The sequence below is a fragment of the Hydra viridissima genome, unplaced genomic scaffold, assembly GCF_058129835.1.
Source record: "Hydra viridissima isolate aposymbiotic clone 2 unplaced genomic scaffold, HvirCarnegie_v1 scaffold_11, whole genome shotgun sequence".
Classification (NCBI taxonomy): domain Eukaryota; kingdom Metazoa; phylum Cnidaria; class Hydrozoa; order Anthoathecata; family Hydridae; genus Hydra; species Hydra viridissima.
Genome location: NW_028324310.1, coordinates 2,132,373 through 2,158,863, shown reverse-complemented (window position 1 = coordinate 2,158,863; position 26,491 = coordinate 2,132,373). Strand labels below are relative to the sequence as shown.

Genomic DNA, 26,491 nt, shown 5'->3' with positions numbered 1-26,491 from the left:
CTGTAAAATTAAAATAAAAAGTATGCAGAGGTAAAATAATTTATCAATTATTTAACATTATTTGAGTAATTTACAACTGATATAGGTCATATCAGTGTAAGGCATTTATAATAATACGATATTTTCCTCGACATTACTAATGTTCAACACAATACGTTTTTAGTTACTGACACAAAATAATAACACTTCATCATGCTTTAAATTGACGAAAAAGTAAAGCTCAATTCTTGTTATATTTTTTATAACATGAGCTTTAACTAATAAGATAAATATAAAGCGAACGTAAATTATACATGAGTTATTAATTTTTTGGTATCCCCTTGATACATGTTTCTTTAAAAAAGGAAATTGTCTTTAAAACGTTAAATGCACACAACTAAATAAATTTATTTAAAATAACTAAGCAATTGAGTACAAATACGTTTCAAACAAAAAAAAGTTAATTTACAATCAAAAATGTGTATAACAAATTTTAAAAAATATGTAAACTTTGATACTGCATTAATGCGTCAAATGATAAACCTAAGATAAAAATTGTAACAGATAAGTAGACAGAAAAAAACAAAAACAAAAAAAAACTGGAAAACAATTTACCTGCTTTAACCTGTTGTTAGACTTAAACTGCTGATTTAATGATTAAACTGCTAAATTGATGATGTAGCTTGTCGGTGTTGTTTTATGACATTATTTCATGTTGGCTTCTAGTAAACTTTAGTTTAATTTAAAAGACATTACAATAGATTTAAAATATTTTAATTAAAAAGCAAAAAAATTTTTGCTTCAAGGAGCCAAACTATAAACATTAAAGATAAAGAATAAAATTGAGATATAAATAAATTGCATTTATGTAGCTAAACATATTGTCTTATAGGAAATTTTAAAAGCAGTGAGTTCAATAAATTAAACTACCAATTAATTATTTTTAACAATAGAATGTAGCATCATATTATGATGGTTAGGTAATGAATCAATTTAACTATATTTAAGTTAAATTGGTGAAAAGCAAATAAAATTTTAATTAAAAAAGACAAAAACAAACCAAATATACAATATATATTTTTAAAAAAAAAATTACAAAAAAAAAAAAATTACAATAACTCAACAGGAAAGTTATTTCTTTCATTAAGGTCATCAGTATCAATTTGATCAGCACTTAAATAAATTTTGACCTCACCCGGCAGACATTGATTGATAATGAATCAACATTAGTTGGTGTTAAAATAACGCGTTTAGAATAATCATTTTGATCAGCATCTCCAAAAGTTTACACAATCAATTCATTTTCTCTAATAATGTACTGATTTGGTATTTCAATGGATCCTTTAAAAGGATCCTCCTCTTTGACAGGTATTGTTCCATTCCCAAGTTTTAGTTGTCTAATAGGCAAGTCCAGATATTTGCTCATCATAATTAGGAAACCAATCATATCTTCTAGCTGCAACTGGTAGGGCTGAAACTGTTCAGACTCAAATTCTTCAAGTTTTTTTGAGAACTTTTCTCTGTCGCAAGCTTCAAACTTTTCTGACAAATTAAAATTGTTATATAAACTTGATTGTTCAAGTTTATTGTTATGAACAAAAAGTATAATACCTAACGTTTTACGGAATTTTATTTTTTTTTTTATTATTTCATTTTGAATTTTCCTTTGAAAATCTTTAGCAGTTTCATGATCAGTTTCATCAATTAGTATCAGTAGTGGTAGACATTCTAAAGTTTCCTCTCCTCGGACTAATTTTTTATCTTCACCAAAAGATCTCAGCTCCAGCAAATGTAAAGAGAGATTTTCAAAATTTGCAGCCTCTAAGCATTTACCATCAATTTTTACACACCTGAACTTATCCTTCAGGAGCCAAAGTACATTCATGGCAATTGTTGATGCTCCAGTCCCAGGTAAATGTCCGATGCCTACAAGTTCAATGGATTTTTCTTCAGAACTTTTCAACACTTCAATTTTCTTTTGAATATCTTTAACCATATCTCTTTCAATTAAAGCTTCTGGAACAACTTTACCAATATCCAACTTATTATACACAAAATAGTATAACTCCCAAGATGGATCTTTCCCTCTGAGGAAATCCTTCATTGTATTATTATACAAATCTTTAATTTCAACAGAGGGCAACTTTCTAAACTTTTGGCCTTCATTTGATGCCAATAAAAAGATTCCATTCCTTTCAAAATTTTTAACTATTTTAGGTTTGACTGGAATTGGTATACCACTAATTGTCTGAATACAATTTTTAATTGTAATATCTAAAATATTTTGTTTGACAAATGAATCAATTAAATTCCACTGAAGCCAAAATGAGTTTTGCTTCAATAATGCAGGTATCTTTCTTGTCTCTGACTCAATGTCATAAGCTTCAATAATAGAGTCTGTGATTGCTTTTAAATGCAATTTATTTTGAGAAAGAAAACTGAACTGCTTTAAAATGTCATACTTCATACTGATTTCTGTCAAAAAAGCTAAAAACTCTTTCTCTTTTTCATTTGAACAGCCTAGCACAATAATTGCAATATCATTTGGAATTGGAACTCGCCTTGGCCCTGTTAAAACATCAAAAATCTTTCTCAAGTTTGGTAAGATATGACCCTTCCAATCAGTGAACAAATATTGGGAATTTACTTTTTTCTTGCAACAAGTTATGTGACAGATCTGTCTGTAACTTTTTAAGAAACTATGTCCATTAAGATCCACATCAAATAAACTTTCAACTTGCTCCACTAAAAGAAAAGACTTATCAAGCAAAACATTTTAACACCATTAAAAGCATAAATATATACAAATGTGTAACATTCATACAACAAAAAAACTAGCATAAAATTACTTGTTATTACTGAAGGCTTATCAAGGACATCTTTACAATCGTTGAGTAATTTCAAAACACCGTTTTCCTCTGAATTTGGATTAAAGTCAAAGATAGCTCTCCACTCAATACCTGATATCCAGTCTAAATCTTTGATGCCTTTCATTTTACAACAAGGCTTCTGACAGATACTATTGATCATCAGAAGTAATGATACTTCTTATCAAATATTCTAGGTTCTCCCTTACACAATAACCGTAGCAGCATAATGTTATTATCAGAAGGTATTTCTTTTCTATCATTTTCTAACTCTTGTCTCAGTTGAATTGATTGCTGTAATTTTACTTTAAAAAATTCTTCGATCTCTTTTTTCCCTGTAATTTTATAGCTTGATGAAGCATTTCTGAAATAATAAATGCCTTTTTTAGGGTCATTTGGAAAATTTACTTTAAAATTAAGATACTTAGTGATATTGAAAGAGGGATTTATATCAATTTCTAGAACAACACGAGTTGAATCATCTAACTGAATCACATGAAGGTGACTTATACAAGCAGAAAAAGCAGCTTTTTCTTTAGAAGAACATGTTTTCAGGCATTGTGGATCTTTGCCTTTGAAATGTTTCTCAATCCACTCTTCATATTGAACAGCTTCGCTGTATTCTATGTTCATGCCAATAATCTCCCCATGCTTATGAGTTCTGTCACCCTTTTCATCTGCAACTCCAAAATATATAGTTCCATTAATTCTAGCATTCATGCATGCTCCTGCAAATTTTCCTAATTTATCAATAAATGATGATTCCTTTTTCTCAATAGATATTGAAGCATCTAAAAAATAATTAAGATTTCAATATTTATCAATTTGGTAAATTGTATTAGACAAGTGGAAACTAAATGCATAAATCAAAATGGAAAAAATTTTTATCAGTGAATTTTGAATTTTATAATCTAACACATTTAAATTAGCATATTTAAATTGCCAAAACAAGTGTTGGTAAAAACACTTTAGATATACAAAATAAAAGTTCAGAAAGATATTACCTAAAGCAAACGACTTAAATTCTCTTATAGGAATATCCAGATTCCATCCACTATTTTCACATGGCAGTATGGATCCAACTTTATACTTTTTTCCAGTAAGTGTTTTACCAAATATTCTTGGCTCTTGTCTAATTTCTTTATCTTTGTTAGAGCTAGCTTGTATATTCGTCTTTTCTTTCTCAGAAGTTTCAAAATTTTTTAACTTGTACTGTGAGTTCATTATAAATTGAGAAAGAGTTTTTCTCATCCAATCAGAATCGTTTTTGTGTGTAGATTCAAACTCCTCGCTGTTTATTTCTTCTAACTCCAATGTAGCATTTCGCACACTTTTTAAATATTTTTTTGCTAGTGTTACCTTTTCCAATAGAAAATCCTTTGTAACTAAGGTCAAATCAAATGACAGATCGTCCTTTATAAACATTTTCGCTTCTCTCAAAACTTTGATATGAATTTTCTGCTCCATTTTATCATGACGAATATTAGAGATTTGTTATGCTTTGAACTTCAGATTAGAGCACTTTACATTGATTTTAAAGCCTATGTTTTAACCTCTAATTGACACCAGTCGCTTGTATTCCTCATACCGAGATATGGTTTAAAAGTTTAATTGAAATAATACTTTATAATAAAAAAGAATGCGGTAACTTTTGTTCAATATTTAACCAATCAAAATAAACAATTATCTAGCTCGTGATTTCGCAATGAAAGCAATTTTTTTTGCCAGCCTGGGGTCACTACTATAAAACTCATTCCGATCGGAACTTAAAAAATCGTAAACCCGATGAATTTCATCGGATTCGACAAAATAGGCGTAAACCCTATAATCCCAAATAGCCTCTACTATAAACATTTCCGAGGAAAATATTAGCGGGTTCTTAAAAAAAACAAAAAGATATTATCTAGTTAATCCATTGTTCTTTTACATTTTGTTTTGTTTATATTATGGACAGTTGTGCAAAATTTCAACTAAATGCCACAAGAAAAACAAATTTCATAAAAGAAATGTAAGTAAATTCAATATCCTTATCTTAAATATACATTATAGGGGAACATGGGGTAAGATGACGAAATGGGGTAAGATGAAATTATATTGTTATCTTCAAAACTCAACTAAATATGAAATCTGACTGTAGCGAAGAAGGAAGTAGATTACATCTACTAGATTTATTTATGCTTTTTTTTATAAATATTATTTTCGGAATCAAAGATAATTATTAAAAAGGTTTTTCCTATATTAAGGGAAAAAAAATTTATCCACTTGTATTTGATTTATTTCATCATTACATCACCAGCCAAAGGTAAGCAAGAATTTCTCATTCAGTTTGTTCAATTTGGAAGCCATACAAGTAGTATTAAGCTATGATAACTTATTTATGTAGAGTTCTGAGTCATTTTAAAGATTAAGTGCCTAGAGGCAAGATGAACGGGGCAAGATGACTCGTTTGTCCTTTCGCCAAAGTACATGTTTTACCATAAACCTGTAGTGTAATAATTTTTGTGTAGCTTAATCATTAATACATTGCTTTATTATGCATTGAAATGTTTTGTTTGACATTTGCTTTATATTGTTGTGTTGGAATATGCTATGAACTAATTAGTAGACTTTTTTTTGCACAGCCCTATATAAATATATAGTTTAATTGTTGAAAAAATTACATAACCGTTTGTATTACATATCTTATTAACTAGAATTTATGGTATCGTGTTATTTGAGAAGGTAATGGTATAATGGAATTTACTTTTTTTAAAGCCGCCATCTTGCCCCGCATACGGGGCAAGATGATAATTTGAGGTAACTTTGGTTAATGAGTTTTTTCCAGGCTATTTTTAATTTTTATATGGGTTTTTTTTGTACATATATGACGCATAATAATTTTTTTTCCACTTTTTGATAAAGTTTTACTTATTGGAACAGTTATTGAATAAGATATAAGTGCTTTTCAAAACGTTCGTCATCTTGCCCCATGTTCCCCTACTTATTTCCAATTAAGAATCTTTCTATGAAATTACCACAGTCCTACGTTCATATGTTTTAGGAGTTTTAAGACGTTCTTTATCAATTTACAAGGCCAGATAATCAATGTTTTATTAAACGATTAAAACCATTAAATAGTTATAAGTAATTTTTTCACTGTAATTTTCCTATGTTATAGACATACCACAAAGGCAATAATTATATATCATAGAACTTCTAATTAAAAAAAAAATTTTTCTAAGGCATAACAAAGACAGGCACACAGCTACAATTAAATAATAATTTTAAAGTAGTGAAATTATTATCATGTTAAATAATTTTCATGTTAAATAATTTTCATCACATTACATCAAAGTTATTCTTTATTGTTATTGTTGCCTGTTTGTGTCGACCCTATACATAAAACTATTCTCACACTTAGTGCATTATATTTAATGTGCTTTAATGATTTTTATCCAATGGGACAGAAAAAAGACGCCTACATAGCTCGAGTGTCATTGAGTTTGTCACAAAAATTCGGCAGACTGGATTAAATAATTAAAAAATGTTTAAATGAGAAGATTTGGTGAAAAGTCACAGATGGCTCAAAAACACCAAAGGTTACCAATCTTGAAAAAAACCTGGGCATCTGAGGCTATCTATTCTAAAGCAGTTGCAAATGGACTCCCCATTCCAAACATCTACTACCTAAGACATGTAATAATTTCTTACATTTCTAAAAGTATTCTAAACCTAGTTTAAAATTAGATTACCAAGTTTTATTCACATTAGATGTAAGTTTGGTTTGTTAGAAGCAGGATCAATTTTGACCAGACAAAATGTATTGGTCCTAAATGCAACTTATTATAAGCCCTTAAAAGGAAGCCTTCGCCACTTCTACTACACTATAAATAACAATAAATACCTTTATAAAGCATCAAAAAACATCCTAAAAGTTGTTATAGGAAACTAAAATTGAACAATTCGATTCCATTTATTTAAAATTTTTTTTTAGGAGAAATTAAAGTAATAATCAAGCTTGCTCTGACCAATCGAAAACTTTTTTTGTTGTCTCCTGAAAAATTTAATTCTCTTTTTAATTATTTAGAGAAAGTCAGTGGTTATCACATTCTTGATAATTTTACTTTATAAAAAGTATTGCTTTAGTATCACCTGTCTATGTTGATCCCTAGATGCCATTTACACATTTTGTAATTTGGAAATTTTGTTTCATTTTTACTAAAATAAAAATTGCCAGGCATCAGTTTTAGTTACCTGACAATATTTTAATATAGCAAAAGTGACCTATTGCCCAAGGTGTAAATGGTTCCTAGACGGTGCAAAATACTGCAATAATGCAATATCATAATATAGGATGTAATCAATGTTGTAAAATGTTACAAACTTAAAATGTATTATTTAACTATGTAGGACTTCTGGGACAACATCAAACAAGTGACTACAAAGAAGTAGATAGATTCTAACAAAAGTAGTATGGGGAGTCAAAAGCTAATACCACTGGATGAGATTGTTTTTGACATTAGACTCAAATAGTTCTATAGAATATAGTACAACTATTCTAGAAATAGTTTCTGAGTTTTTATATTCAAATTCAGTGTGTTCTACTGCAATATAAAGAAATCTAGGTAAAAGTATTTGTAATTGGCAAAGCAGTTTCTTTCATTATTAGTGACACTAATCTTAATAGTCTCTATTTTTGCAAATAATATTTAATGATTAACTTGGTGTTTGATATTTGTGGAGAAATTCATATGAAAATAGAGTTTGGTCTGAAAAAAGTAAGAAACTTATTCGTGCCCAAATTCATATTTTAAATTTCTTACCCACTGTTGATTATCTGTTATCGAGGTAGACAGTGAAAAATGAAATGTAGAACATATTATTCTAATTTTGTCAATGAGAAATGTTAGAGATTGAGTTTGATTTCTGTTTTTGTTTTCAAAACAAGAAAGTGTTTAAAAAAAAGCTAGCTCAAACTTTCGGATTTACGATTTCCGCTACACAAAGATTGCGTAAATTTTAATTGGTTTTTTACGCTGAAATTAGCGGAAATTCCGAAAAAATATGTTTATAGTAACAATCCGCTTATTTCAGCGGGTTTCAGATGAAATGGTCGTGAATTCCGATCGGAATGAGTTTTATAGTAGGGACCCCTGGGGTCACTACTATAAAATTGAATAATAATTATTTATAGTACTATAAAACTGAATAATAATTATTTATAGTGCTATAAAACTGATATAATAATAATTATTTATATACTATAAAACTGAATAATAATTATTTTATAGTAGTGACCCCTGGTTAGTTTTGACAGCATGAAATGACGCAATGATAAATCAAAGCATTATAAAAATGAATTATTGCCAGTTTAAATAAAACGGCTACCGGCATTAAAAACTTTAAAAACATGCTTCACTTTTTCTTAGGGAATTTTGGGAAGTTAGACATTTAGTTAATATATATATATTTGGGTTTATGAGCTCTTCAATTTTCAAAGATTCACGTTTCGCATGTTTGGAAATTAGCAATGCTCGGGTGATTTTAGGTAGATGTGAGAAAATTTCGTTTTTTTTTCTTGTTATTTTTGTTTAAACGCGTTTGACGTGTTTTCACCTCGCATTAAGAATTTGACGTTAAGTATATAGTTTTCAAACCCGTCATTGTTTTTATTGAATAAGAAAAGCGTAGTAGATTATCCTAATTTAAACATTAGCCACTCGCCTATTATACAAAAAGGCTTAAGGTCGACCCTGGTGTATACTTATCCTGATGTTTTTATTTTTTCACTTTTCATTACCCCAAGCATTGGCTACATCCTAACCTTTTACTCTAACAAATCAGCAGATAATAACTTACTTGAGCTTAGGAAATAAAAATTTGTAGATAAACATAATGTAGTAAAATATTTTCCTACTAAAACAAAATACAGTTAAAGATTGTCTTTTACACTGCATTAAAGTTAGGTTTACTGGCTCTACCATTAGTCTGATCCACCATGTGCTTTACATAACCTTGCATATGCCTTTGTTAACTTTCAAAAGTTTTCCAAAGTATTTTCTAAAAATTATTTTACATTCAGCTGGATTAAAGAATGAAATTTAGCAAAACCTTATAGTGAGATATAACACAATTAATTATTTAAAGTGATCAATTATTGGTAAAAAAAGAAGATTAATTAGTATTTAATATTATCATTTCTTACTTTTGCAATAAAACAATTTGCTTAACACTATGATCTCATTCCCGTATATTGCATTTTGAAGAGTGCTTGATATTTATTTTTCATTTTCCAATGAGAAACAAGGTTTTTAAGTATTAATCCAGCACCTTTTATTTTATACACAATCTTATGTAGGGGAGACCGGATCTAGTTGGCTACAGGGGTAAGTTGACACACTGTGTTTAACTTTGGAACTTTCCAACAGCAATTTTTTTTTCAATTTGGAACTTTCCAACAGCAATTACTTTTCCAATTTTAAAAAGCAACAGCATTAGCTACAAGTAAACTCGAAAAGATGTAGGTGTTGTATGGTTCACTCTAACCAGTCACATTTTGTGTTTCTCAATATTTCGCGTTTTTGGGGATTTATAAGCCATTTTGTGAGCAAAAGCTTTTGGGGTTAGTTGGCACAATGATCGCGGGGCTAGTTGGCAACATGTGCCAACTAACAACTTTTCGCATTAGCCGTAAATTCACTTAAGTTATATAACGCTACAGATCTATAGACATGAGAAATTGCAAAGAAAAGTAGACAGGCCTGTAAGTTCTAAAAATGTTACAAAAAATGCTGATGCTATTTTTATAGAAGGATTGTCTATTCGATGGATTTAATGGCAATAAAAGTTAATGTCAAAAATTATTGTTAGATAAAAATCATCAAGAGTTTTCATAAAAAATATGAAAAATCATCAAGAGTTTTCATAAAAAAGGGCCTCCATATAAGAAAAAAGAATGTGCCAACTTACCCCGGCCCGGGGTAAGTTGGCACATACTTTTTTCTTTTATGGAGGCCCTTTTTGGGCCAGCAATTATTTTTTTTTTTTCATTGTTCGACACTTGAACATGCTTGCCAAATTCATATTCTTTTGAAGTGCAGTTTGATATCCTCAAAAAAGTTCACTCAAAAATGCGCAGAGCTCAAAAACTGAAACTGTAGCCAACTAGCCCCGGTCTCCCCTATTTATCATTCAATGAATAAAAAAGATTAAATGGAATTTAAGGAAGAGATTCATTCTCATATATCTATATAATATCTATTCTCATCCATTGCAAAAAGAAGTCCAACATGGTATAGTAGGATCTTTGAAAATCCTTCATTGCATAAAATATCGCTAAAATGTTCTTGCGTATTCCTCAATAAATTTCCAGGATTCATTATTTAATCTTAGCTCGCGGTTATTTCGATTAGTCCCGATTTGTTCACATATCGCGAGTTTTTCAAACATGTCTTATACCATAATATAAGTACTACTCCATCTCGGAGCAATATCTTTGCGTGGTTTCCATGAGATCAGCAAAAATTGCGTCATATTTCGGCGCTCGTGTATTTCTAATAAATTTTCAGCTTCAAACGGCTCTGTTACGTCTTTTGCAGCTAATTGGCAAACATACGCTTCATAAAACTTTTTGGTACAGATTGCGCCAATATTATTTTTTAACACGTTTAGTTTTCTCTCTTGTTCTTGAGGATGTGATAGCCTTTCGATCGCATCGTCTGTATCTTCAGAATTTTCAACTTCATCTTCAAAATTGACTCGGTCAAGCAGATCGAAATCTTCAAATTAAACTGTTGTGCTTCCTCAACAAATTCATTACAAACGATCATTTGATTTTGCATTTCTCTGATAACATCAGAGGAATTGATCATGTTTTTACCTTGATACGAACAAGTTGAGTAAATATCATCTGCCCCTTTCCCTACATTCGCAATCAGAGTGATTAGCTGATCAGCTAAACCGCTCCAAGTTGCCGTCCGTGCTGAGTGAGCATTCCCAAAGTTCGATCGCGAAATTTTCCACCTTTTGTATACCGAATACTTGCAGAAAAAACATTTGTATTGAGACGAGACGCTGAGTCAAACATTAATGATGGATATACAGTTTCTATATCCTTTGCAATAATTTCATAAATTTGGTCAGCAGCTTTAAGAATAAATTCTTTTGCTTTCTGGCGATTCCATGTCACACCTAAATCGTGAAGAGCCTTTCCAATCATTTCATTCTTCCCCATGACATCAGCGACTGTCATAGGTAAGTTTTTCATCAGAATCGATTTTATGATTTCTCATCAGAATCGATCTTACGGTATCGTTTATATCGAAGCCAAATTTAACTTTTTTACGCGAAACGAAAATAGCATTTTTTTTCACCGTTAACCTCATTATGGTTGTTATTTCGAACTCTTCTCCTTTCCGTTAGTTCTATAGCAATATCTTTTTGTTTCGAATGCAAATGACTTTTGAGATGAGAAATATTTCTGGCAAGAATTGTTATTTTTGTTCTGTGCACACTTTGCATTTCCATCTGATATTTTCAGTCAAAAAATATTCTTTAACTCTTGTGTTTTGCATTTTTTATAAAGCTCATATCATCTTAATAAAATCCTCAGAAAAAAAGGTTTGAAAAAATAATAAAAAATGTTATTGCTTTTATTACTCGAATCTTAATGAGTAAGAAATTCTAACTATGAAAATTCCATCGCCACTTTTCAAAACGAAAAAAAAAAGCTTTTTTTTTTAAGCATCATTAAGACTTTATCGGTACCGGTAAATTACGAGATTTTTATTCCCACTTTTTTTTTGCTCAGTAAAAATCTCATACTAAATTTTTACTGTATTTTTATGTACAAATTTATTTTGCGACCACGTATTTTGTCAATACTTTTAAACGTTGCATCTGGGTAAATCTGTAAGGTAAAAAGTAAGTAAGAAAGTGACAGAGTAAACAGTTTATATATTGTTGTTTTAAATAATTACACTGAGTTTCCAATGGTATGATACTTTTATACTGGTGCGATACTAGTAAAATTTGACCTGTACTTTTGTTTGGTGCAGTTTTTAACTTAAAAAAATTCAAAATTTTTAAAGAATTTTTTTTTTTTTAATTTTCTTTCTGAGAAAAGTTATTTTGTGTAAAGAAGAGCAACACTACATGATTAAGTTTTTGAATGATGGTATTGATATTTCTGATGAGGAGAATTTTATATATACATATATATATATATATATATATATATATATATATATATATATATATATATATATATATATATATATATATATATATATATATATATATATATATATATATATATAATATATATATACGTTTAATATAATATATATATACGTTTAACCGCCTGAATCCTTTTGATAATTTGTTTTGATATTTGTTACGATAAGTTAAGATTCATTTATATATATATATATATATATATATATATATATATATATATATATATATATATATATATATATATATATATATATATATATATAATATATATACGTTTAACAACAGAAATATATACAGTCAAGAATAAATAACTTATACACGATATGAATATAAATGCAATAAAGAAAAAAATAATTTGTCACAGTTTTAAAAAACTTAGTAAAGCCAATTTATGGCAAACCACAAGAATAACTAAGTATTTATTATTAAAATAATATGATTTACCAGCTATGTATAAACTAAATTTTATTTGACAAAAACTAATTGGTTATTATGTGCTTTTTATGATAAATGAAATAATATATGAAATAGGAAAAACGAAAACATGGAATATCTGGCCGCAATTTATAAGATAATTATAAATTTAAATAACTTTTTAAAATTATCAAATGAATAATGAAAAATGCCCATTAGAAAATACACTTACTAAAAAAACAATGCATAGTGAAATATATATTATGGAGCTTCTAGAGCAGTCGAGGCAAAAAATGGCGACGTATCGGAAAAAATACAAAAAAAAAATACACAAATTTAAGGCTGGTGAATAAAGGACCAAAGAATTGAATGAAACCAGATCTTGACAAAAAATTTTCTTTAAGCTTTTTTATATTTCACTAAACTTTTTTCAGTCGTTTTAAAATTACTCTTACAGATCTATTTTATCATTGACGGGCTTTGTTTACACGAAAAAATTCGTCTTGAAAAAATGAAAAAATCCTGTTCGTGCCGACAACTAATTTCCTTTACCTTGCTGTTATTTGTTTAGTAATTGGACAACGCGTATTAAACAAATGCTTTAGTAATTTGTCAACGCGTGAAGTACTTTATTCTGAACACTCTTATTAAACAAATGATGTAAAACTTTAAACTTAATGCCACGTGATAAGAGTTTCTCTCTTAAATCTGTCGGCAGCCATTTAAGTAGATTTTTTGCTGAATTCTAAATTTAGAGTTTCTCGGAAACTCGCATGGCTCGCTGATTTCTGCGGCCTCTTTGATGTAAAACAATAAATTGCACGTTCATCTCTTATATGTCCATGTCTGTATTAAAGCACTCAAACTTAGCATAATTTGTATAATTTTGCATGAATAATTTCCACATAAATAAGTATGATTTGCAGGTGGACTTTGATCGCCTTGAGAAAGATATCTTATTCTGCTAACCTTAAAGGAGTGGAGATATATTATGAACGTAGAGCCCATCAACCAAAACAATAAAAATCGGTGAAGCTTCTACATTATATTTTTAGTGGCAAGTAAATGTTTAAGTTGATGACAAATGAAATATATGTTTATAAAGTTTTGTTGGGTTAAAGTATATATAAAGCTTTCATACCTGTTTATCAAAAACACATAATTCATACAATAAGGGCTTAATATCATTTAAGAAAAAAGCAAAACAAATGGATTACTTTAACATTTATTATTTTAACTTACACAATTTGTGTTTTAATAAGAATATAAAATTAATATGGGCAAAAGATCTTAAAATTATTTGCATTTTGCATAAAAATATAAAATTAATATTGGAAAAAAAAAAAGTTGATATTAATCTAAGGAATACATAACGATCCTTTCTGTAAAATAAAAGAAAAAAAGTTATTTTTACTTTCTAAATCCTAAGTAACAGATTTGTTGATTCTAAATAGTACACTACTTTCAAATGCCTGACTATCAAATTAGTTTGAACAATTAAGCCACTGAGTAAGTGTTCTTATAAAAATTTTGTTAACTTCTGTAAGTTAAAAAAAAATTATGTTAAAATGATGTGATAAATACAGTCTTGGTCTCATTCTTTGTAAATGTACTTAGTAAATATATTTTAAATTCATTCCAAAACAAATAATTTTCAAGAATTAAATAATTGAAACAAACATTCAAGTAGGAGCCAAACTTTTCAAATGCCTTTTGCTTGATTTAACTACCTTAACTTCTGTATACATGTCCCTGTATTTGTCTACTGTATTTATCTTCCTTTTTTATTATCATTATTATTATTTAAATACCTGTATTTTTGCTTTACTTTTTATTTCGCTGCTTTCATGTTATTTAGCTACTGTACTTATCTATACTAACTACTGTATGTCAATTTATTATAAGACAAATAATATTATCTTGAAAATAATGCTTTATATGTATGTATGTATGTATGTATGTATGTATGTATGTATGTATGTATGTATGTATGTATGTATGTATGTATGTATGTATGTATGTATGTATGAATGTATGTATGCATTTATGTATGTATATTTTTATATTATTATCATTCTGATTATTATCATGATTGTTATTATAATTACTGTAATGATTAACACTTGATATAATTATAGAATTGTAATGATTGTAGTCAGGGATGCTTTCCCAAAATTTATCAACCGGTTCGCAGTGATATTTTCTTACAAATTTTTTTAATATTAATATTTCCATCAAAATATTATGGTTGTCAGAGTGGCAGACTAAGTCAAGAATATTTAACTATCATTCATATTCTTTGCAACAATAATGTAATAGGATAAAAGAGAATAAATAAATAATTCAACGAGGTGAAAATCACTTATATTTTATTCATTCATTACAAGAGATACAAAATTTACATAAAAAGAAACTGAACATAACAAAAAATTGTGAAATTTCATATATTAGTAAATATTATTGTTATAAAGTAATTATATTATTTAAAATATTTCCAAATAGCTAATTGATTTTCAGTATATTCGTTCGGTTTAAATTTTTTAACCCTTGTATCATCTGCCGAGTTATGGTTATATACATATTTTTGACGCTACACGTGTATGTTAATGTTAGCATTTCTAAACTGTTACTAACGGTCCGGAAAAAACGCGCGTTAACTTTAAAATCAACCAATGAAAACACTGGTAATTTACATATTAGGAGAAATCTAAATAAAAAGGGGAGGGGAGGACTAATTCACTGAAAGATTTCTATAAAGTAAAAAATTAGAATCGCAATTAAAACTAGATAAAATATTCAAATTGTGTATATAAAATTGCACCAAATGGTAAATAAATTTTATTTAAATAATTTTTTTTTGCCAAAGTAAAAAAATTTTATTTTTGCTTATTTTAATAGCCGGTTCGCACGAACCATAGAATTTACATCTAACGGTTCGCACGAACCGGTAGGAAAGCATCCCTGGATGTGGCTTGCATTTTCATATGAATGATCATGATGTAGAAGTTTACAACACCACATTAAACTTTGTTTGCATAAATAGTACTCGTATAACTTTAATTGATGGTTATTTTAACACAGGATTATCTAAGAATTGTCCTCTAACAAAATGTACTTATGCTACAAATCTAAAACATATTTGCCAAAATACATGGATTTTGGGGAATGACCAGCAGGTAACAGCATTTATGAATGTTACCCTTGATCGATGTAGTGGTCTTTCACAGGTTTTTCTAAATATGTATGTCACTAGTTCTGAAATCTATGGTGACCAAATATTTCCGTTATGTGAAGATTTTGTATTGAGAGCTGACCATCATCATGAAATGCATGACAAAGGTTATGCTCTACCATTTCACATTGGTCTACCATTGTTTGAGCAACAGATATCAACAAATGATGGTTACTTATATTTAGATGGAGGAAACATAAGTTTACTTGTAATGGAAGCTCATAATTCTTTGTATGTCATGGTGTGTATTTCATTTCTGTTAAAATGTTGTTCTTATCTTTATCTCTGAGCTGCTTTCAAAGTCCTTATTTTTTATTTTTTAGATACTGCGTCACTTTCCAAACTCTTATGATGGCATTCCTTTGCTTTATACAGAGTTCCAAGTTAAAACAAAGGATAGTTGTAAGTCTACTTTTTTAAAAGCGTTATCTTTTTTTTCTTTTGTTTTATACAAGAACTTTTTCTCTTTAAAGTTTTGTTTGGGAAACTTTATTTTTTCCCCACTCTGTGTATAAAAACTGGCCCCACCCTTTGCATTTTCCCCATTGAAACTTGTCAGAACTTACCAAATTATTTTCATGATTTATTCTAGGTCTGACACAAGGTACAAATTTGAAAAAGTCTGGGATAAAAGTAGGAATTGTAATAGTGGTGGTCATCTTTTTTTGCTAAGTTTACTGACTCTACTGGTTTGTTGGAGAAAGCATTCTTGCCAAAAAAGTTTAGGGTTACCTCATCTAATAGCTACAGAAGAAATGGCCGATGACCTTTAAGAGTTTATAAAGATGATAATAATTCCATATATACGTAAATATATATATATATATATATATACACACGTATATATGGAAGTAATATATATATATATATATATATAATATTTGTATGTAGATATTCTTATGAGGTAATATACATATATGCATGGTGTATAGGAACATGCTTTAAGACCTTTCAAGATATCTCCAAATATGTTTTTTTTTTTTTTTTGATTGTCATCAGAAAACATTTCCTAATTCCAAAGATGTAAAAAAATTTTTTCCCTAAGGATCTGAAGAGAAGTCACATATTTTAGGGGAGTGCTCATGAATTTCGCTCAAGATTGGTAACTAAGAGGCATGGGCCATACTATTACTTTGAATGAGGGGAACTTGCAAAAAATTAGAGCAATAGGAGATAACCCAACCCGCCCTGACCCCTAAATGTCCCATTCCTAGAACTACATCTCTTTTAATCATATTTTTTTTTTGTTATATCTTATGATAGATCAAATTTCATTGAAAGATTTCAAATGTCATCAAAAAAAAAATTCTTTCTTTAAAATTTTTTGACCATGTAAAGCTTAAATTTGTCCCCAATTACCCCTTGAATTAACTTTAAAAAGTCATAACTTTTATATGAAAAGTTTTTTTCGATGACATCTGAAATCAGTCGATAAATTTTGATCTAGGTTAATATTACACTAAGAAAATTGAAAAGGGCTTCTACGAACAATACCCAACATACTCTACATAGCCTACATACCCTACAAACTCTGTTAAGAACCAAGCTTATATATATATATACACACACACACATACATTCTATTCCATTCTAGACCTGTACATTCTAGACAGATTCATTATTGCTTACAGCATGAATGAATCTTTTATGTGAAAAATATGACTATACAACAATATATGATCAAAAGCATAGATTTATAATCTTGCTTTCGTTAATCTTGTTTTTGCATTCCCAATCACTTAAATTTATTGAATTGTTTATATTGATTATGATTATTGATAATAACTTGATTTTTATGCAAAATGTTCAAATATTCGGTCCAGAAAATAAATACTCCCTAACTATAATGAAGTGTATTGGTTCAAAGTAACCAGCTTAAATAGTTAAGTAACCAGTTAAGTGTAACACCAACTGAAAATGAGTACAAAAAACCGAGCCTTTTTATTATCTTGCTATATTAAACTATTATAGAGTATGCTTGCATGTCACTTGGATTGTAAACCGGACCCAATAGACGCAATTCTTTCGATTAAGTTTAAAACCAGAAACTGAAATTTGTGCCAAAACAAGAAACCAAAATTGAATTAATTTTCTAACAGCTATAAAGATAGAATTTTTTTAAACATGGAATAATATTTAGATAAGAGAATCACTGGTTTAAGCTGTTCTTTAATTAGTAGTTATTTATTTAACTTGACTTAACTCACTTGTTCAAACCTCAAACTTTTTATTAAAAAATTAGCTTTAACACAAATTTTTAATTAGTATACATTTTTGCAGGAATAAGATCATATTTTATAGGACTTTTTACACAATAGGAAAGTGAAGCTGTATATTTTAAAGTGCGGATTAATAACGAAGAAAATTGTTAATTGTCAAAGGGTTTTCCCATTTCACTACCCCATTTCTTTATGAACTAAGTGACGTCAGCCACGCGTTTAATTCCACTCTCCCCAGGCTTTTGAAAAACTTAGCACCGATTTCTGACGGATCTTTCTTTGAACTCTTCTTTGAGATTCAACGGGTTGTTAGAAAAAATAAAAACTAACTTCATTATAAACTAAAACGCTTCAAAGATATTTGCAAATCAAACCAACATAGAAGTTATCGTTTCGAGTACAGTTATGAGTCATGTCGTACAAAATGATGTTCATGGTCTAGGGCAACGAGTAAATTGCTGAATTTTTAATGTTTCTATGTAACTTAAGTTTTTTAAGTTAAATTATATATATGTATGTATGTATGTATGTATGTATGTATGTATGTATGTATGTATGTATGTATGTATGTATGTGTGTATGTATGTATGTGTGTATGTATATATGCATGTATGTGCATATCTGTATATATGTATAAGTCTTCAAATTACCAAATTGAGACCAACTTTATAGTTTTAGCTAACATTTTAGCTTAAAGTTATATAATCAATCTTAATCTCCAATAGTTTTGATTGATTTTTTTATTTAAGGTTGCTAGTCTGGACTTGAACAAACAAGGAAATCAACAAGGTATAATACAATTCTTGTTTTATAGTATACATGTATAAATGTAAATTATACATGTAAATGTTATGTGTTTTAATACAATAAGTAATTTATGCTAAACAAGCTATTTCAGCTAATGCAGATATTGTTGAAATTATTACGAAGACAGTTTATGAGTATATCTCTTTAACAATATTTTAAATATTCACACAACTTAGAGCATGTTATACAATTTATTTGCAGGTTCGCGTTACATTCCACCTCATCTCCGTGGTCAACAATTGGGCTCTCAAAAAAATATTAGTCCTCAATATTTTGATAGCCCATCACGAAGTATGTTTAATTTCAATTAGTTTTATAATATCAAAAAAAATTTATTATTTTTAAATAAATAGTTTATTATATTATGTTACATCCTAATTTATTATATGAATAAAGATCCTCTTTTTTTCTTATAGACCTCTTAACAAACAACTTTCATAGTATATATCTAAGCAGGATACAATAATCTTTTATTAAAAAATACTTCAATTAATAATTACTTAACTAAATTAAGAAATGCTGCATGAGTTTTTCTTTTGCCTCTACTTGGTTTCCTTTAATTAAGGACTTTGTGAATTATGATTTATTTCACTTTTCTTTCATCTCTTAAATCAAGCCTGCAGTAAAGAATTTATGTTTCAACAAAATCTTAACTTTATGAAAGTCAAACTAAAGTAAAGCATTTTTAAAACCAGAGTTTCTATTTCAACAAGATAACAATTTAAAAAAATCATACGCATTTTTTCAGAAAAAAATCTAGGTTAATATTATGTTGCATTTATTTATTAAGCAGTTACTTTAAAGAAAGTAATGTAAGCATCCCTTGCAGTACATCTTTACCTTTTTTTAGTATTTGCTAAATATTTTATATTTGCAGTGGAAATATTTAAATTAAGCATTTTTTTTCTCTAGGTGGTGGCTATCAGCAAGGTTTTAATCGAGGTGGTGGGTACAACAATCATTATCAGCAGCAAAACAATTACAATGGTTATAAAAATAACAGCTATCTCAATAACCAGACCAATCGAGGAGAGCAATTCTTATGGAATTCAGAAAGAGGCTCCCGCTGGGAGACAAATGATGCTTTGTGTAAAAAAAAGATTTACACATTTTCTTATTTAGATTAGTGCTATTTACAATATTAACTTTTCTTAATACTCTTTTCTTGTATATTGTTATTTTAATAATAGCTAATGCTGACTGGTCCAAGTTGTTACCAAGAAATGAAAGACTTGAGTTGTAAGCTATTTCTTTCTAAAAATTGAAACAAATAACATTTATTTTTTGATATAAAGTTTCAGTCATTAATTATCAAATAAAAGTGTCTGTGGAATTCTTTATTTTAATAACAACTTTATGATATAAGCTTTTTTAATGTACTTGACACTGTGATAAAATAAAATGATAAAATGAAAAGAGTGGAAGAAAGAAAACAAACAATACCAGCATTTGCTTTTAAATCCTGTTTGTAAGTTTTTCATTTAATTGCGTCAAATATTAAAAAGATATTCTATCTAACAGGGAGTTATTTACATCAGCTCAATCTGGGATAAATTTTGACAAGTATGAAGATATCCCTGTTGAAGCTACTGGCAGCAATACTCCAAAGAGTATAGAAACAGTATGTTTTTAATAAATTTCAATATTTATTTACACTAAAAAGTACTTAATGAAAGTTGATTATTTATTTATTATATGATAATCTGTGAAGTTTTGATTATTTTAGGAAGATATGTTTTTTTTTATTAACTAAAAAAAATTTAGTTTTGTATTTAATGTAACTTTTATATCACTTTTAATACTTGTTACAGTTTGAGGAAGCAAATCTTGGAGAAATTATTCTCACAAACATTTCTGTAAGTTTTATATTTTTAATCAAATATGCAGAACTTTTCAAATACTAATAAGTTTTTTTTTTTAGGACTAAAAAAATAGTTATTTGTAAAAAAAGTTATTACAAAACAATCCAAATTAAAAAAAAAAAAAAAGAGAAACAAAAGCAGTGAGTTTCATAACATCTTTCTATAGATTAAGTTTTGTAACACAATTGGACTTCTTTGTGTATATTAAGATCCCTAAAATTGAAATCATGTTATATTCTAGCTTGCACATTATACCAAACCAACACCTGTTCAGAAGAATTCTATACCAATTATAAAAGCAAAAAGGGATTTAATGGCATGTGCTCAGACAGGTATTTGGTTTGCCAGAGTTTCAACATGACGTGATTTAAATTACAATTATAATATTTTTTTTTCAATTTCTTGTTTTTTAGGATCTGGGAAAACAGCAGCTTTTTTGGTACCAATTCTTAGTCGTATATTTGAGGAAGGACCTTTTGAAAATCCTGTAAGATTAAAATATTAGCTTGATTTTTTTAAAATTGAACTATCTTAGCAGATGAGAATAAGTGATTTTTTTTCTTTAGTCTAATATTCGCCAAGGGGGAAAGAAGAAACAGTTTCCAATTGCATTAGTTTTAGCTCCTACAAGAGAACTAGCTTCTCAAATATATGATGAATCTAGAAAGGTATATAAGTATAAGATTTACTTTAATCAGTAAGTTATAATTAAGTGAATTTGTAATTTTTTTAGATTCCTTATTGTTTAGTGAAGCTTAATTATTTGGTTTTTTCTTCAAGTAATTTATGCATAAAAAATTATTTTCCCATTTCAAATGTTTGGCAAGTATTTTTTTTAGGCTATTCAAAATTTTTCACATAAGTTTGCAAAGTTTAGCCATTTATTTTTTTCTTTAGTTTGTGTATCGTTCATGTATTCGGCCATGTGTTGTTTATGGTGGAGCTGATGTGAGCACTCAAATGCGTGATATTGACCGTGGATGCCACTTGCTTGTTGCTACTCCAGGTCGACTAGTTGATATGATTCAACGAGGAAAAGTCGGTTTAGAATGCATTAAGTTTCTTGTATTAGATGAAGCTGATAGGATGTTGGATATGGGTTTTGAGCCACAAGTAAAATGCTTAATAAGTTAATGTATTAGTACTATTCACTTAAAATAACAACACTTTTAGCATCTATTTCATTTTATATTTACAGATAAGAGAAATTGTAGAAAAATGTGACATGCCTAGAACTGGTGAACGTCAGACACTTATGTTCAGTGCTACATTTCCAAAGGAAATACAGGTTCTGTTGTTAGATTGGATTATATATTTGTTTTTTTTATATTATCGATTTGTATATTGAAACATTTTTGGTTCATAATTGTTACTTAACTACTTTTCATTTGATGACACCAATAAAACTTTTTAAATTAATAATTTCTCTTCAAAAAATTTTAATGTTAAAAATTGGAATTTAACTATATCATCAATTTGTGCATCTTTCAAAATTTTTCAAGCATTTTGACAATAAATTATTTTAAAATTTTTGTTTTTAAATTATTTTAAAATTTTTTTAGATACTAGCCCGAGATTTCTTGGATAATTATATATTTTTGGCTGTTGGTCGTGTTGGCTCAACTAGTGAAAATATCACACAAAAAGTTGTTTGGGTAGAAGAACATGATAAGAGAGAATTTTTACTTGATTTGCTTAACGCTTCAGGTTAGTTTTACATTTTATGCTGTGAATGTTTCTGTTCATATTTAGGAAATTATGCTTATACTGTTATTTTTAATTTTTTTTTTTTTACAGGACCAGACTCCCTTACCTTAGTTTTTGTTGAAACTAAACGTGGTGCAGATGCTTTAGAGCAGTTTTTATTCCGCTGTCCAGAAAACTATCATGCTACATCAATTCATGGTGACCGCCACCAGCGAGAGCGAGAGCAGGCTCTTGCTTCATTTAGAGTGGGTACAACACCAATTTTGGTGGCTACTGCTGTAAGTTTTTGTTAAATGTCAATTTATTGATAGAAAAACAAATGCATTTTATAAATTTCATTTAAATATCTTTTATCCAGCTCTAAGTTTGCTTTATTTCTCCTAGGTGGCAGCTCGTGGTTTAGATATTCCAAATGTAAAGCATGTTATTAATTTTGACATGCCTAGTGATATTGAAGAATATGTCCATCGAATAGGTCGAACTGGCCGTGTAGGACACACAGGTCTTGCAACTTCTTTTTTTAATGATAAAAACCGAAATGTTGCTCGTGACTTAATGGATATTTTGGCTGAGGCAAAACAAGAAATACCCTCATGGTTAGAATCTATGGGATATCAAGCTCAGCAGCATCAAGCTGCTAAAAAGGCCCAAAAGACTAGGTAAAATTTTTTAGTTCCTTAGATATAATATCTGTATTGAAATGTTTGGGATTTTTGCTTTCTTGTGAAATTATAGTTTTTATCAGAATATTATTGCACATAAGTTTTAAAATGTAAATAAGTTGAGTTTTTTTTGTTGTTGTTGTTTTGTTTTTCTTTTAAAATATCTGATAAACAAGTTCTTATTTTGCAAATAGAACTTAGAGAATTTTATGCTTTTCTTATATCTAGCTTTTTCTATGTATATAACTAAATATGTAAAACTAATAATGTAAAACATTTGATTTTTAGGTATGGTGGTGGCAGTGGTGGTGGTTTTGGTAGTCGTGATTATCGACAGTTTGGAAATCGTGGTGGTAGTAACAATTACTATCAGGCTCCTCCTCAACATGTTGGCAACCCATATCAGCCTTATCAGCCTACTTACAATCATCAGCCTTCTTACCAGCAAAATAACTATCGTGCTGCTGGAGGACGCAGTCATAGCAATAACAGTGATGATTGGTATGAAAAAGTAATAGATTGATTTGTCAATCAATGAGTCGCTAACTAGTTAAAAAGTTACGAACTCCTATGAGCCAAAGTTATGTTATTCTTATGAAGTCCTTAGGAGCTAAAAGGTTGTCCATTTTGTTGTTGATGAAGGTAGCATTAGAGAGTCTTAGAAGAGATTAATGCAGAAAGAAATCAAATTTTGAATGTCTGTAATGATGTGTAGCAGTTGTCTTGTGGTGTTTTTATGCCTGATATTGGTTTATTCTGCAATACAAAAAAAGGGTGTGTTCTTTATATAAATAAATAATGACAAGTTAGCGTTGTTGCTCTGCTGGAAAATGATAGATTAATCTGCTCATGGATTATGGTATGGCTAATGTTTAAATGAAGTTGCTGTTAAAAATTCTTAGGTTATTTGTTTGTTTTTCATATAGTTTTATGTTATTAAACTATATGTTTTTTTAATTTTATCATAAACATAGGTTTCTATATAAACAATTTATTAAAGGCAACTTAGTTGTTGATTAGAGGTGATTTTGCGGCTCTAATATTAAATTTGGCATTTCTAATTACACAAAATTAATGAATAATTATTTTATTAGACATGTAAAATATATCCTCTATTCTTTTTTATTGTTATTTTGTTATAGTATTGTTTAAACCAAATTTATTTTGGTATTTTATGCAGTAACTTCATAGAAAACGTATGTTTTATAAGCTGATTTCAGAAGACATTTTCCATACGGAAATTTATAAATAGTCGAAGCAGATTTTTTTAAATTATATAAAAGCGGTATATTTTTCTGTTGAGTTATATTTATGAAGCTAGTTTTTATTATTTTTTTCGATTTAGAAAATTTTTTAAGATTTTCGATTCTACTGATTGAGTTAAACTTAACTACTCGAGAACGATTTCTCGCCACAGAACAATAATCCTAGTTTTTATGATTGTATGAGGGTTGGATTAAGTTGTCGTTCTTTAATTTGATTTTTTTTTTTTTTTTTAATTCTCCCAATCATCTTTGATACGAAAACTTTCACACCGCCTAGTGTGTTTATTGTAACAAATTAAGGATATATAAACTAGTTTTATTAGCGAAACAGATTATTTATTTATTAGCACAAATTTTTTTAGAACTCTTCTACTCTCTGTAAATATTTGGTCTACAAGGTACTTATTTTTCCTCTTTAAATCCTCTAAAATTTATCTAGTTCCAATTTCTGAATCATTCTTTAATTTTTAAATGGATTTCCTCAATGCTCCTTTTTCATGTTTATGAAAGAAAGAAAAAAAAAATGAAAAGGATTTTGTTATTTTTATCTGTGTCATCCGTTAAAAATGGTGAATTTGAACTTTTTTTACATATTCGAGTTTTTTTTTATTGGTGTTGGTGTTAGTGAAAATGACATGCTAACTTATGGAAAAATTCCGCTTATTCCATTTTATTTAAAAAAGGGGGTTTAATATTTAGCATTAACATCTCTTATACTCCTCATGGTCTCTTAAAGAAATCGTTTACCAAAAGAAGATTATAGCTTATATATGATAATCAATGACAAATTCCGAATGTGGCAAATCCACTCTTAGTCATAATACTTTCCTGTTGAGTCCAGACTAAAGCTAGAAATCTGAAAAATCTACTAACAAAAAAACTAATCCAGCAATACAAACAAAAAAAATTCATCTGACCTGTCTGAGTCTCGTAACCAGGCTGTACGTATACGAATTCAGTGCAGAGCAGGCGATCATGAAGAACTCGAAGAACAAATGTAACTATTTACATCATTTTAGAACGGACGGATCTAAAGCAAGTTTCTCACTTGATAAAAAATTATCTCCTCAATCTAATACATACGTCTTATGACAATATATCTGCAAGGGTTGGACAAATTAATCGAAATACTACTAATATTAGCAACCTAATTTTCAAGTGTCTGTATGATGATTGGGTGTTGCATGATGATAGGGTGTTGTAGCAGTAATATTGTAACTGCAACGTTGTTTTTCTTTGTAATAAATTTTTTTTTTTTAGAAATGTGGGGGTGTTAAAATAATATATGATATAAAAAACATTTTATATTTTTTTATTTTATCATATTAGATTTTTATTATATATGACTTTTCTCCCTAACATTTATATACAGCATGATGTCGTTTTTTAATACTTGAACCAACTACAAGAAAAAAGTAACTAACTATAGAGAAAGAAAATGGAAAAGAAGAAAAACGAAACAATGATGCTTCACATCATAAATATCCCTATTCACGAATTTCACAGAATAATGAAAATAAATATGAAGGGGGCTATATAAATATGAAGGGGTTCATCGGAATATTTCTTAAGAACCAAATTACTGTTTTGGTCACAGAATCAAAAGACTTTAACATAATTTCTTACATAGATGGAGTGCTTACAGGTCAAATCTATCAGGACAAACGTACGCTCGTAAAAAAAAAAAAAAAATTTTAAATTATTCTTTTGCTTCTTTTTCTACTTTACAGGGAGTTTAACTGTATTTTGACCAAGATTTTTAACATGTTATTTACTATGCTGATTTTCTTCCACCATATTGCCTGGCATTGTTAATTGTCTGTTTTTTTTCATTACTTTCATTACTGTTTTGTTTGATTATCGACCCATTATAAGATTTAGATTGTCATTTGCAAAAAATGATTAGTTACTATACCAAACTTGATTGGATGACAAAAATATCTTTAAGTTTGCGGGCGGGCGGGGGGGAGGGAGGGGGAAGGAGGGAGTTGTCTCTATTAAAAAGTGTGTTGCCGAATTTAAATTTACAATGTAAAAATAAAGACCGATTCTATTTTTAACTTGAGACTTATTGCCTAATATAAATTTGTTACTCACAAAGAAGATCAATTTAATCTAAAATGGCATGGTAAGTAAAAATAAATAAAAATTTAAAAGATAAGGGTTTGATCAAGGCCGGAGAATATTTTAACATAATTATGGTTAATTTTCCATAACAATTAGTTTCACAGTATGTCTATCACTTTTTTTTTATTTTGTAT

General features: G+C 28.6%; 2 protein-coding genes and 1 pseudogene across 4 annotated transcripts; 2 read left to right on the top strand and 1 right to left on the bottom strand.

Annotated features, from left to right (window-relative positions):
• Nucleotides 1-367: 367 nt before the first annotated feature.
• LOC149881666 (sterile alpha motif domain-containing protein 9-like) lies at nt 368-4,521 on the bottom strand (annotated as a pseudogene). Its single transcript, XR_016444738.1, has 4 exons — nt 3,851-4,521; nt 2,829-3,637; nt 595-2,724; nt 368-522 (listed from the first exon to the last, which is right to left on the bottom strand). The product of XR_016444738.1 is annotated as a sterile alpha motif domain-containing protein 9-like (transcript).
• A 10,857-nt stretch (nt 4,522-15,378) lies between these two features.
• LOC149881665 (uncharacterized) lies at nt 15,379-16,688 on the top strand. Of its 2 annotated transcripts, none has more exons than XM_090067062.1 (3): nt 15,379-15,949; nt 16,032-16,110; nt 16,301-16,688. In XM_090067062.1, the coding sequence occupies exons 1-3, from the start codon at nt 15,461-15,463 to the stop codon at nt 16,378-16,380; spliced, it is 648 nt and encodes a 215-aa protein (XP_089923188.1). In that variant the 5' UTR covers nt 15,379-15,460; the 3' UTR covers nt 16,381-16,688. The 2 variants fall into 2 exon arrangements, with proteins under 2 accessions (XP_089923188.1, XP_089923189.1); XM_090067063.1 differs by having other exon boundaries at nt 15,379-15,939; nt 16,301-16,345.
• Nucleotides 16,689-18,186: 1,498 nt separating this feature from the next.
• Nucleotides 18,187-24,763, top strand: LOC145191115 (putative ATP-dependent RNA helicase an3). Its single transcript, XM_090066800.1, has 16 exons — nt 18,187-18,377; nt 18,677-18,716; nt 18,936-19,025; nt 19,647-19,823; nt 19,925-19,973; nt 20,256-20,355; nt 20,546-20,590; nt 20,838-20,928; nt 21,010-21,083; nt 21,163-21,264; nt 21,494-21,709; nt 21,795-21,884; nt 22,159-22,303; nt 22,394-22,581; nt 22,688-22,962; nt 23,254-24,763. Exons 1-16 carry the CDS (start codon nt 18,333-18,335, stop codon nt 23,486-23,488), a joined length of 1,962 nt encoding a protein of 653 aa, XP_089922926.1. The 5' UTR covers nt 18,187-18,332; the 3' UTR covers nt 23,489-24,763.
• The last annotated feature ends 1,728 nt before the right edge of the window (nt 24,764-26,491 follow it).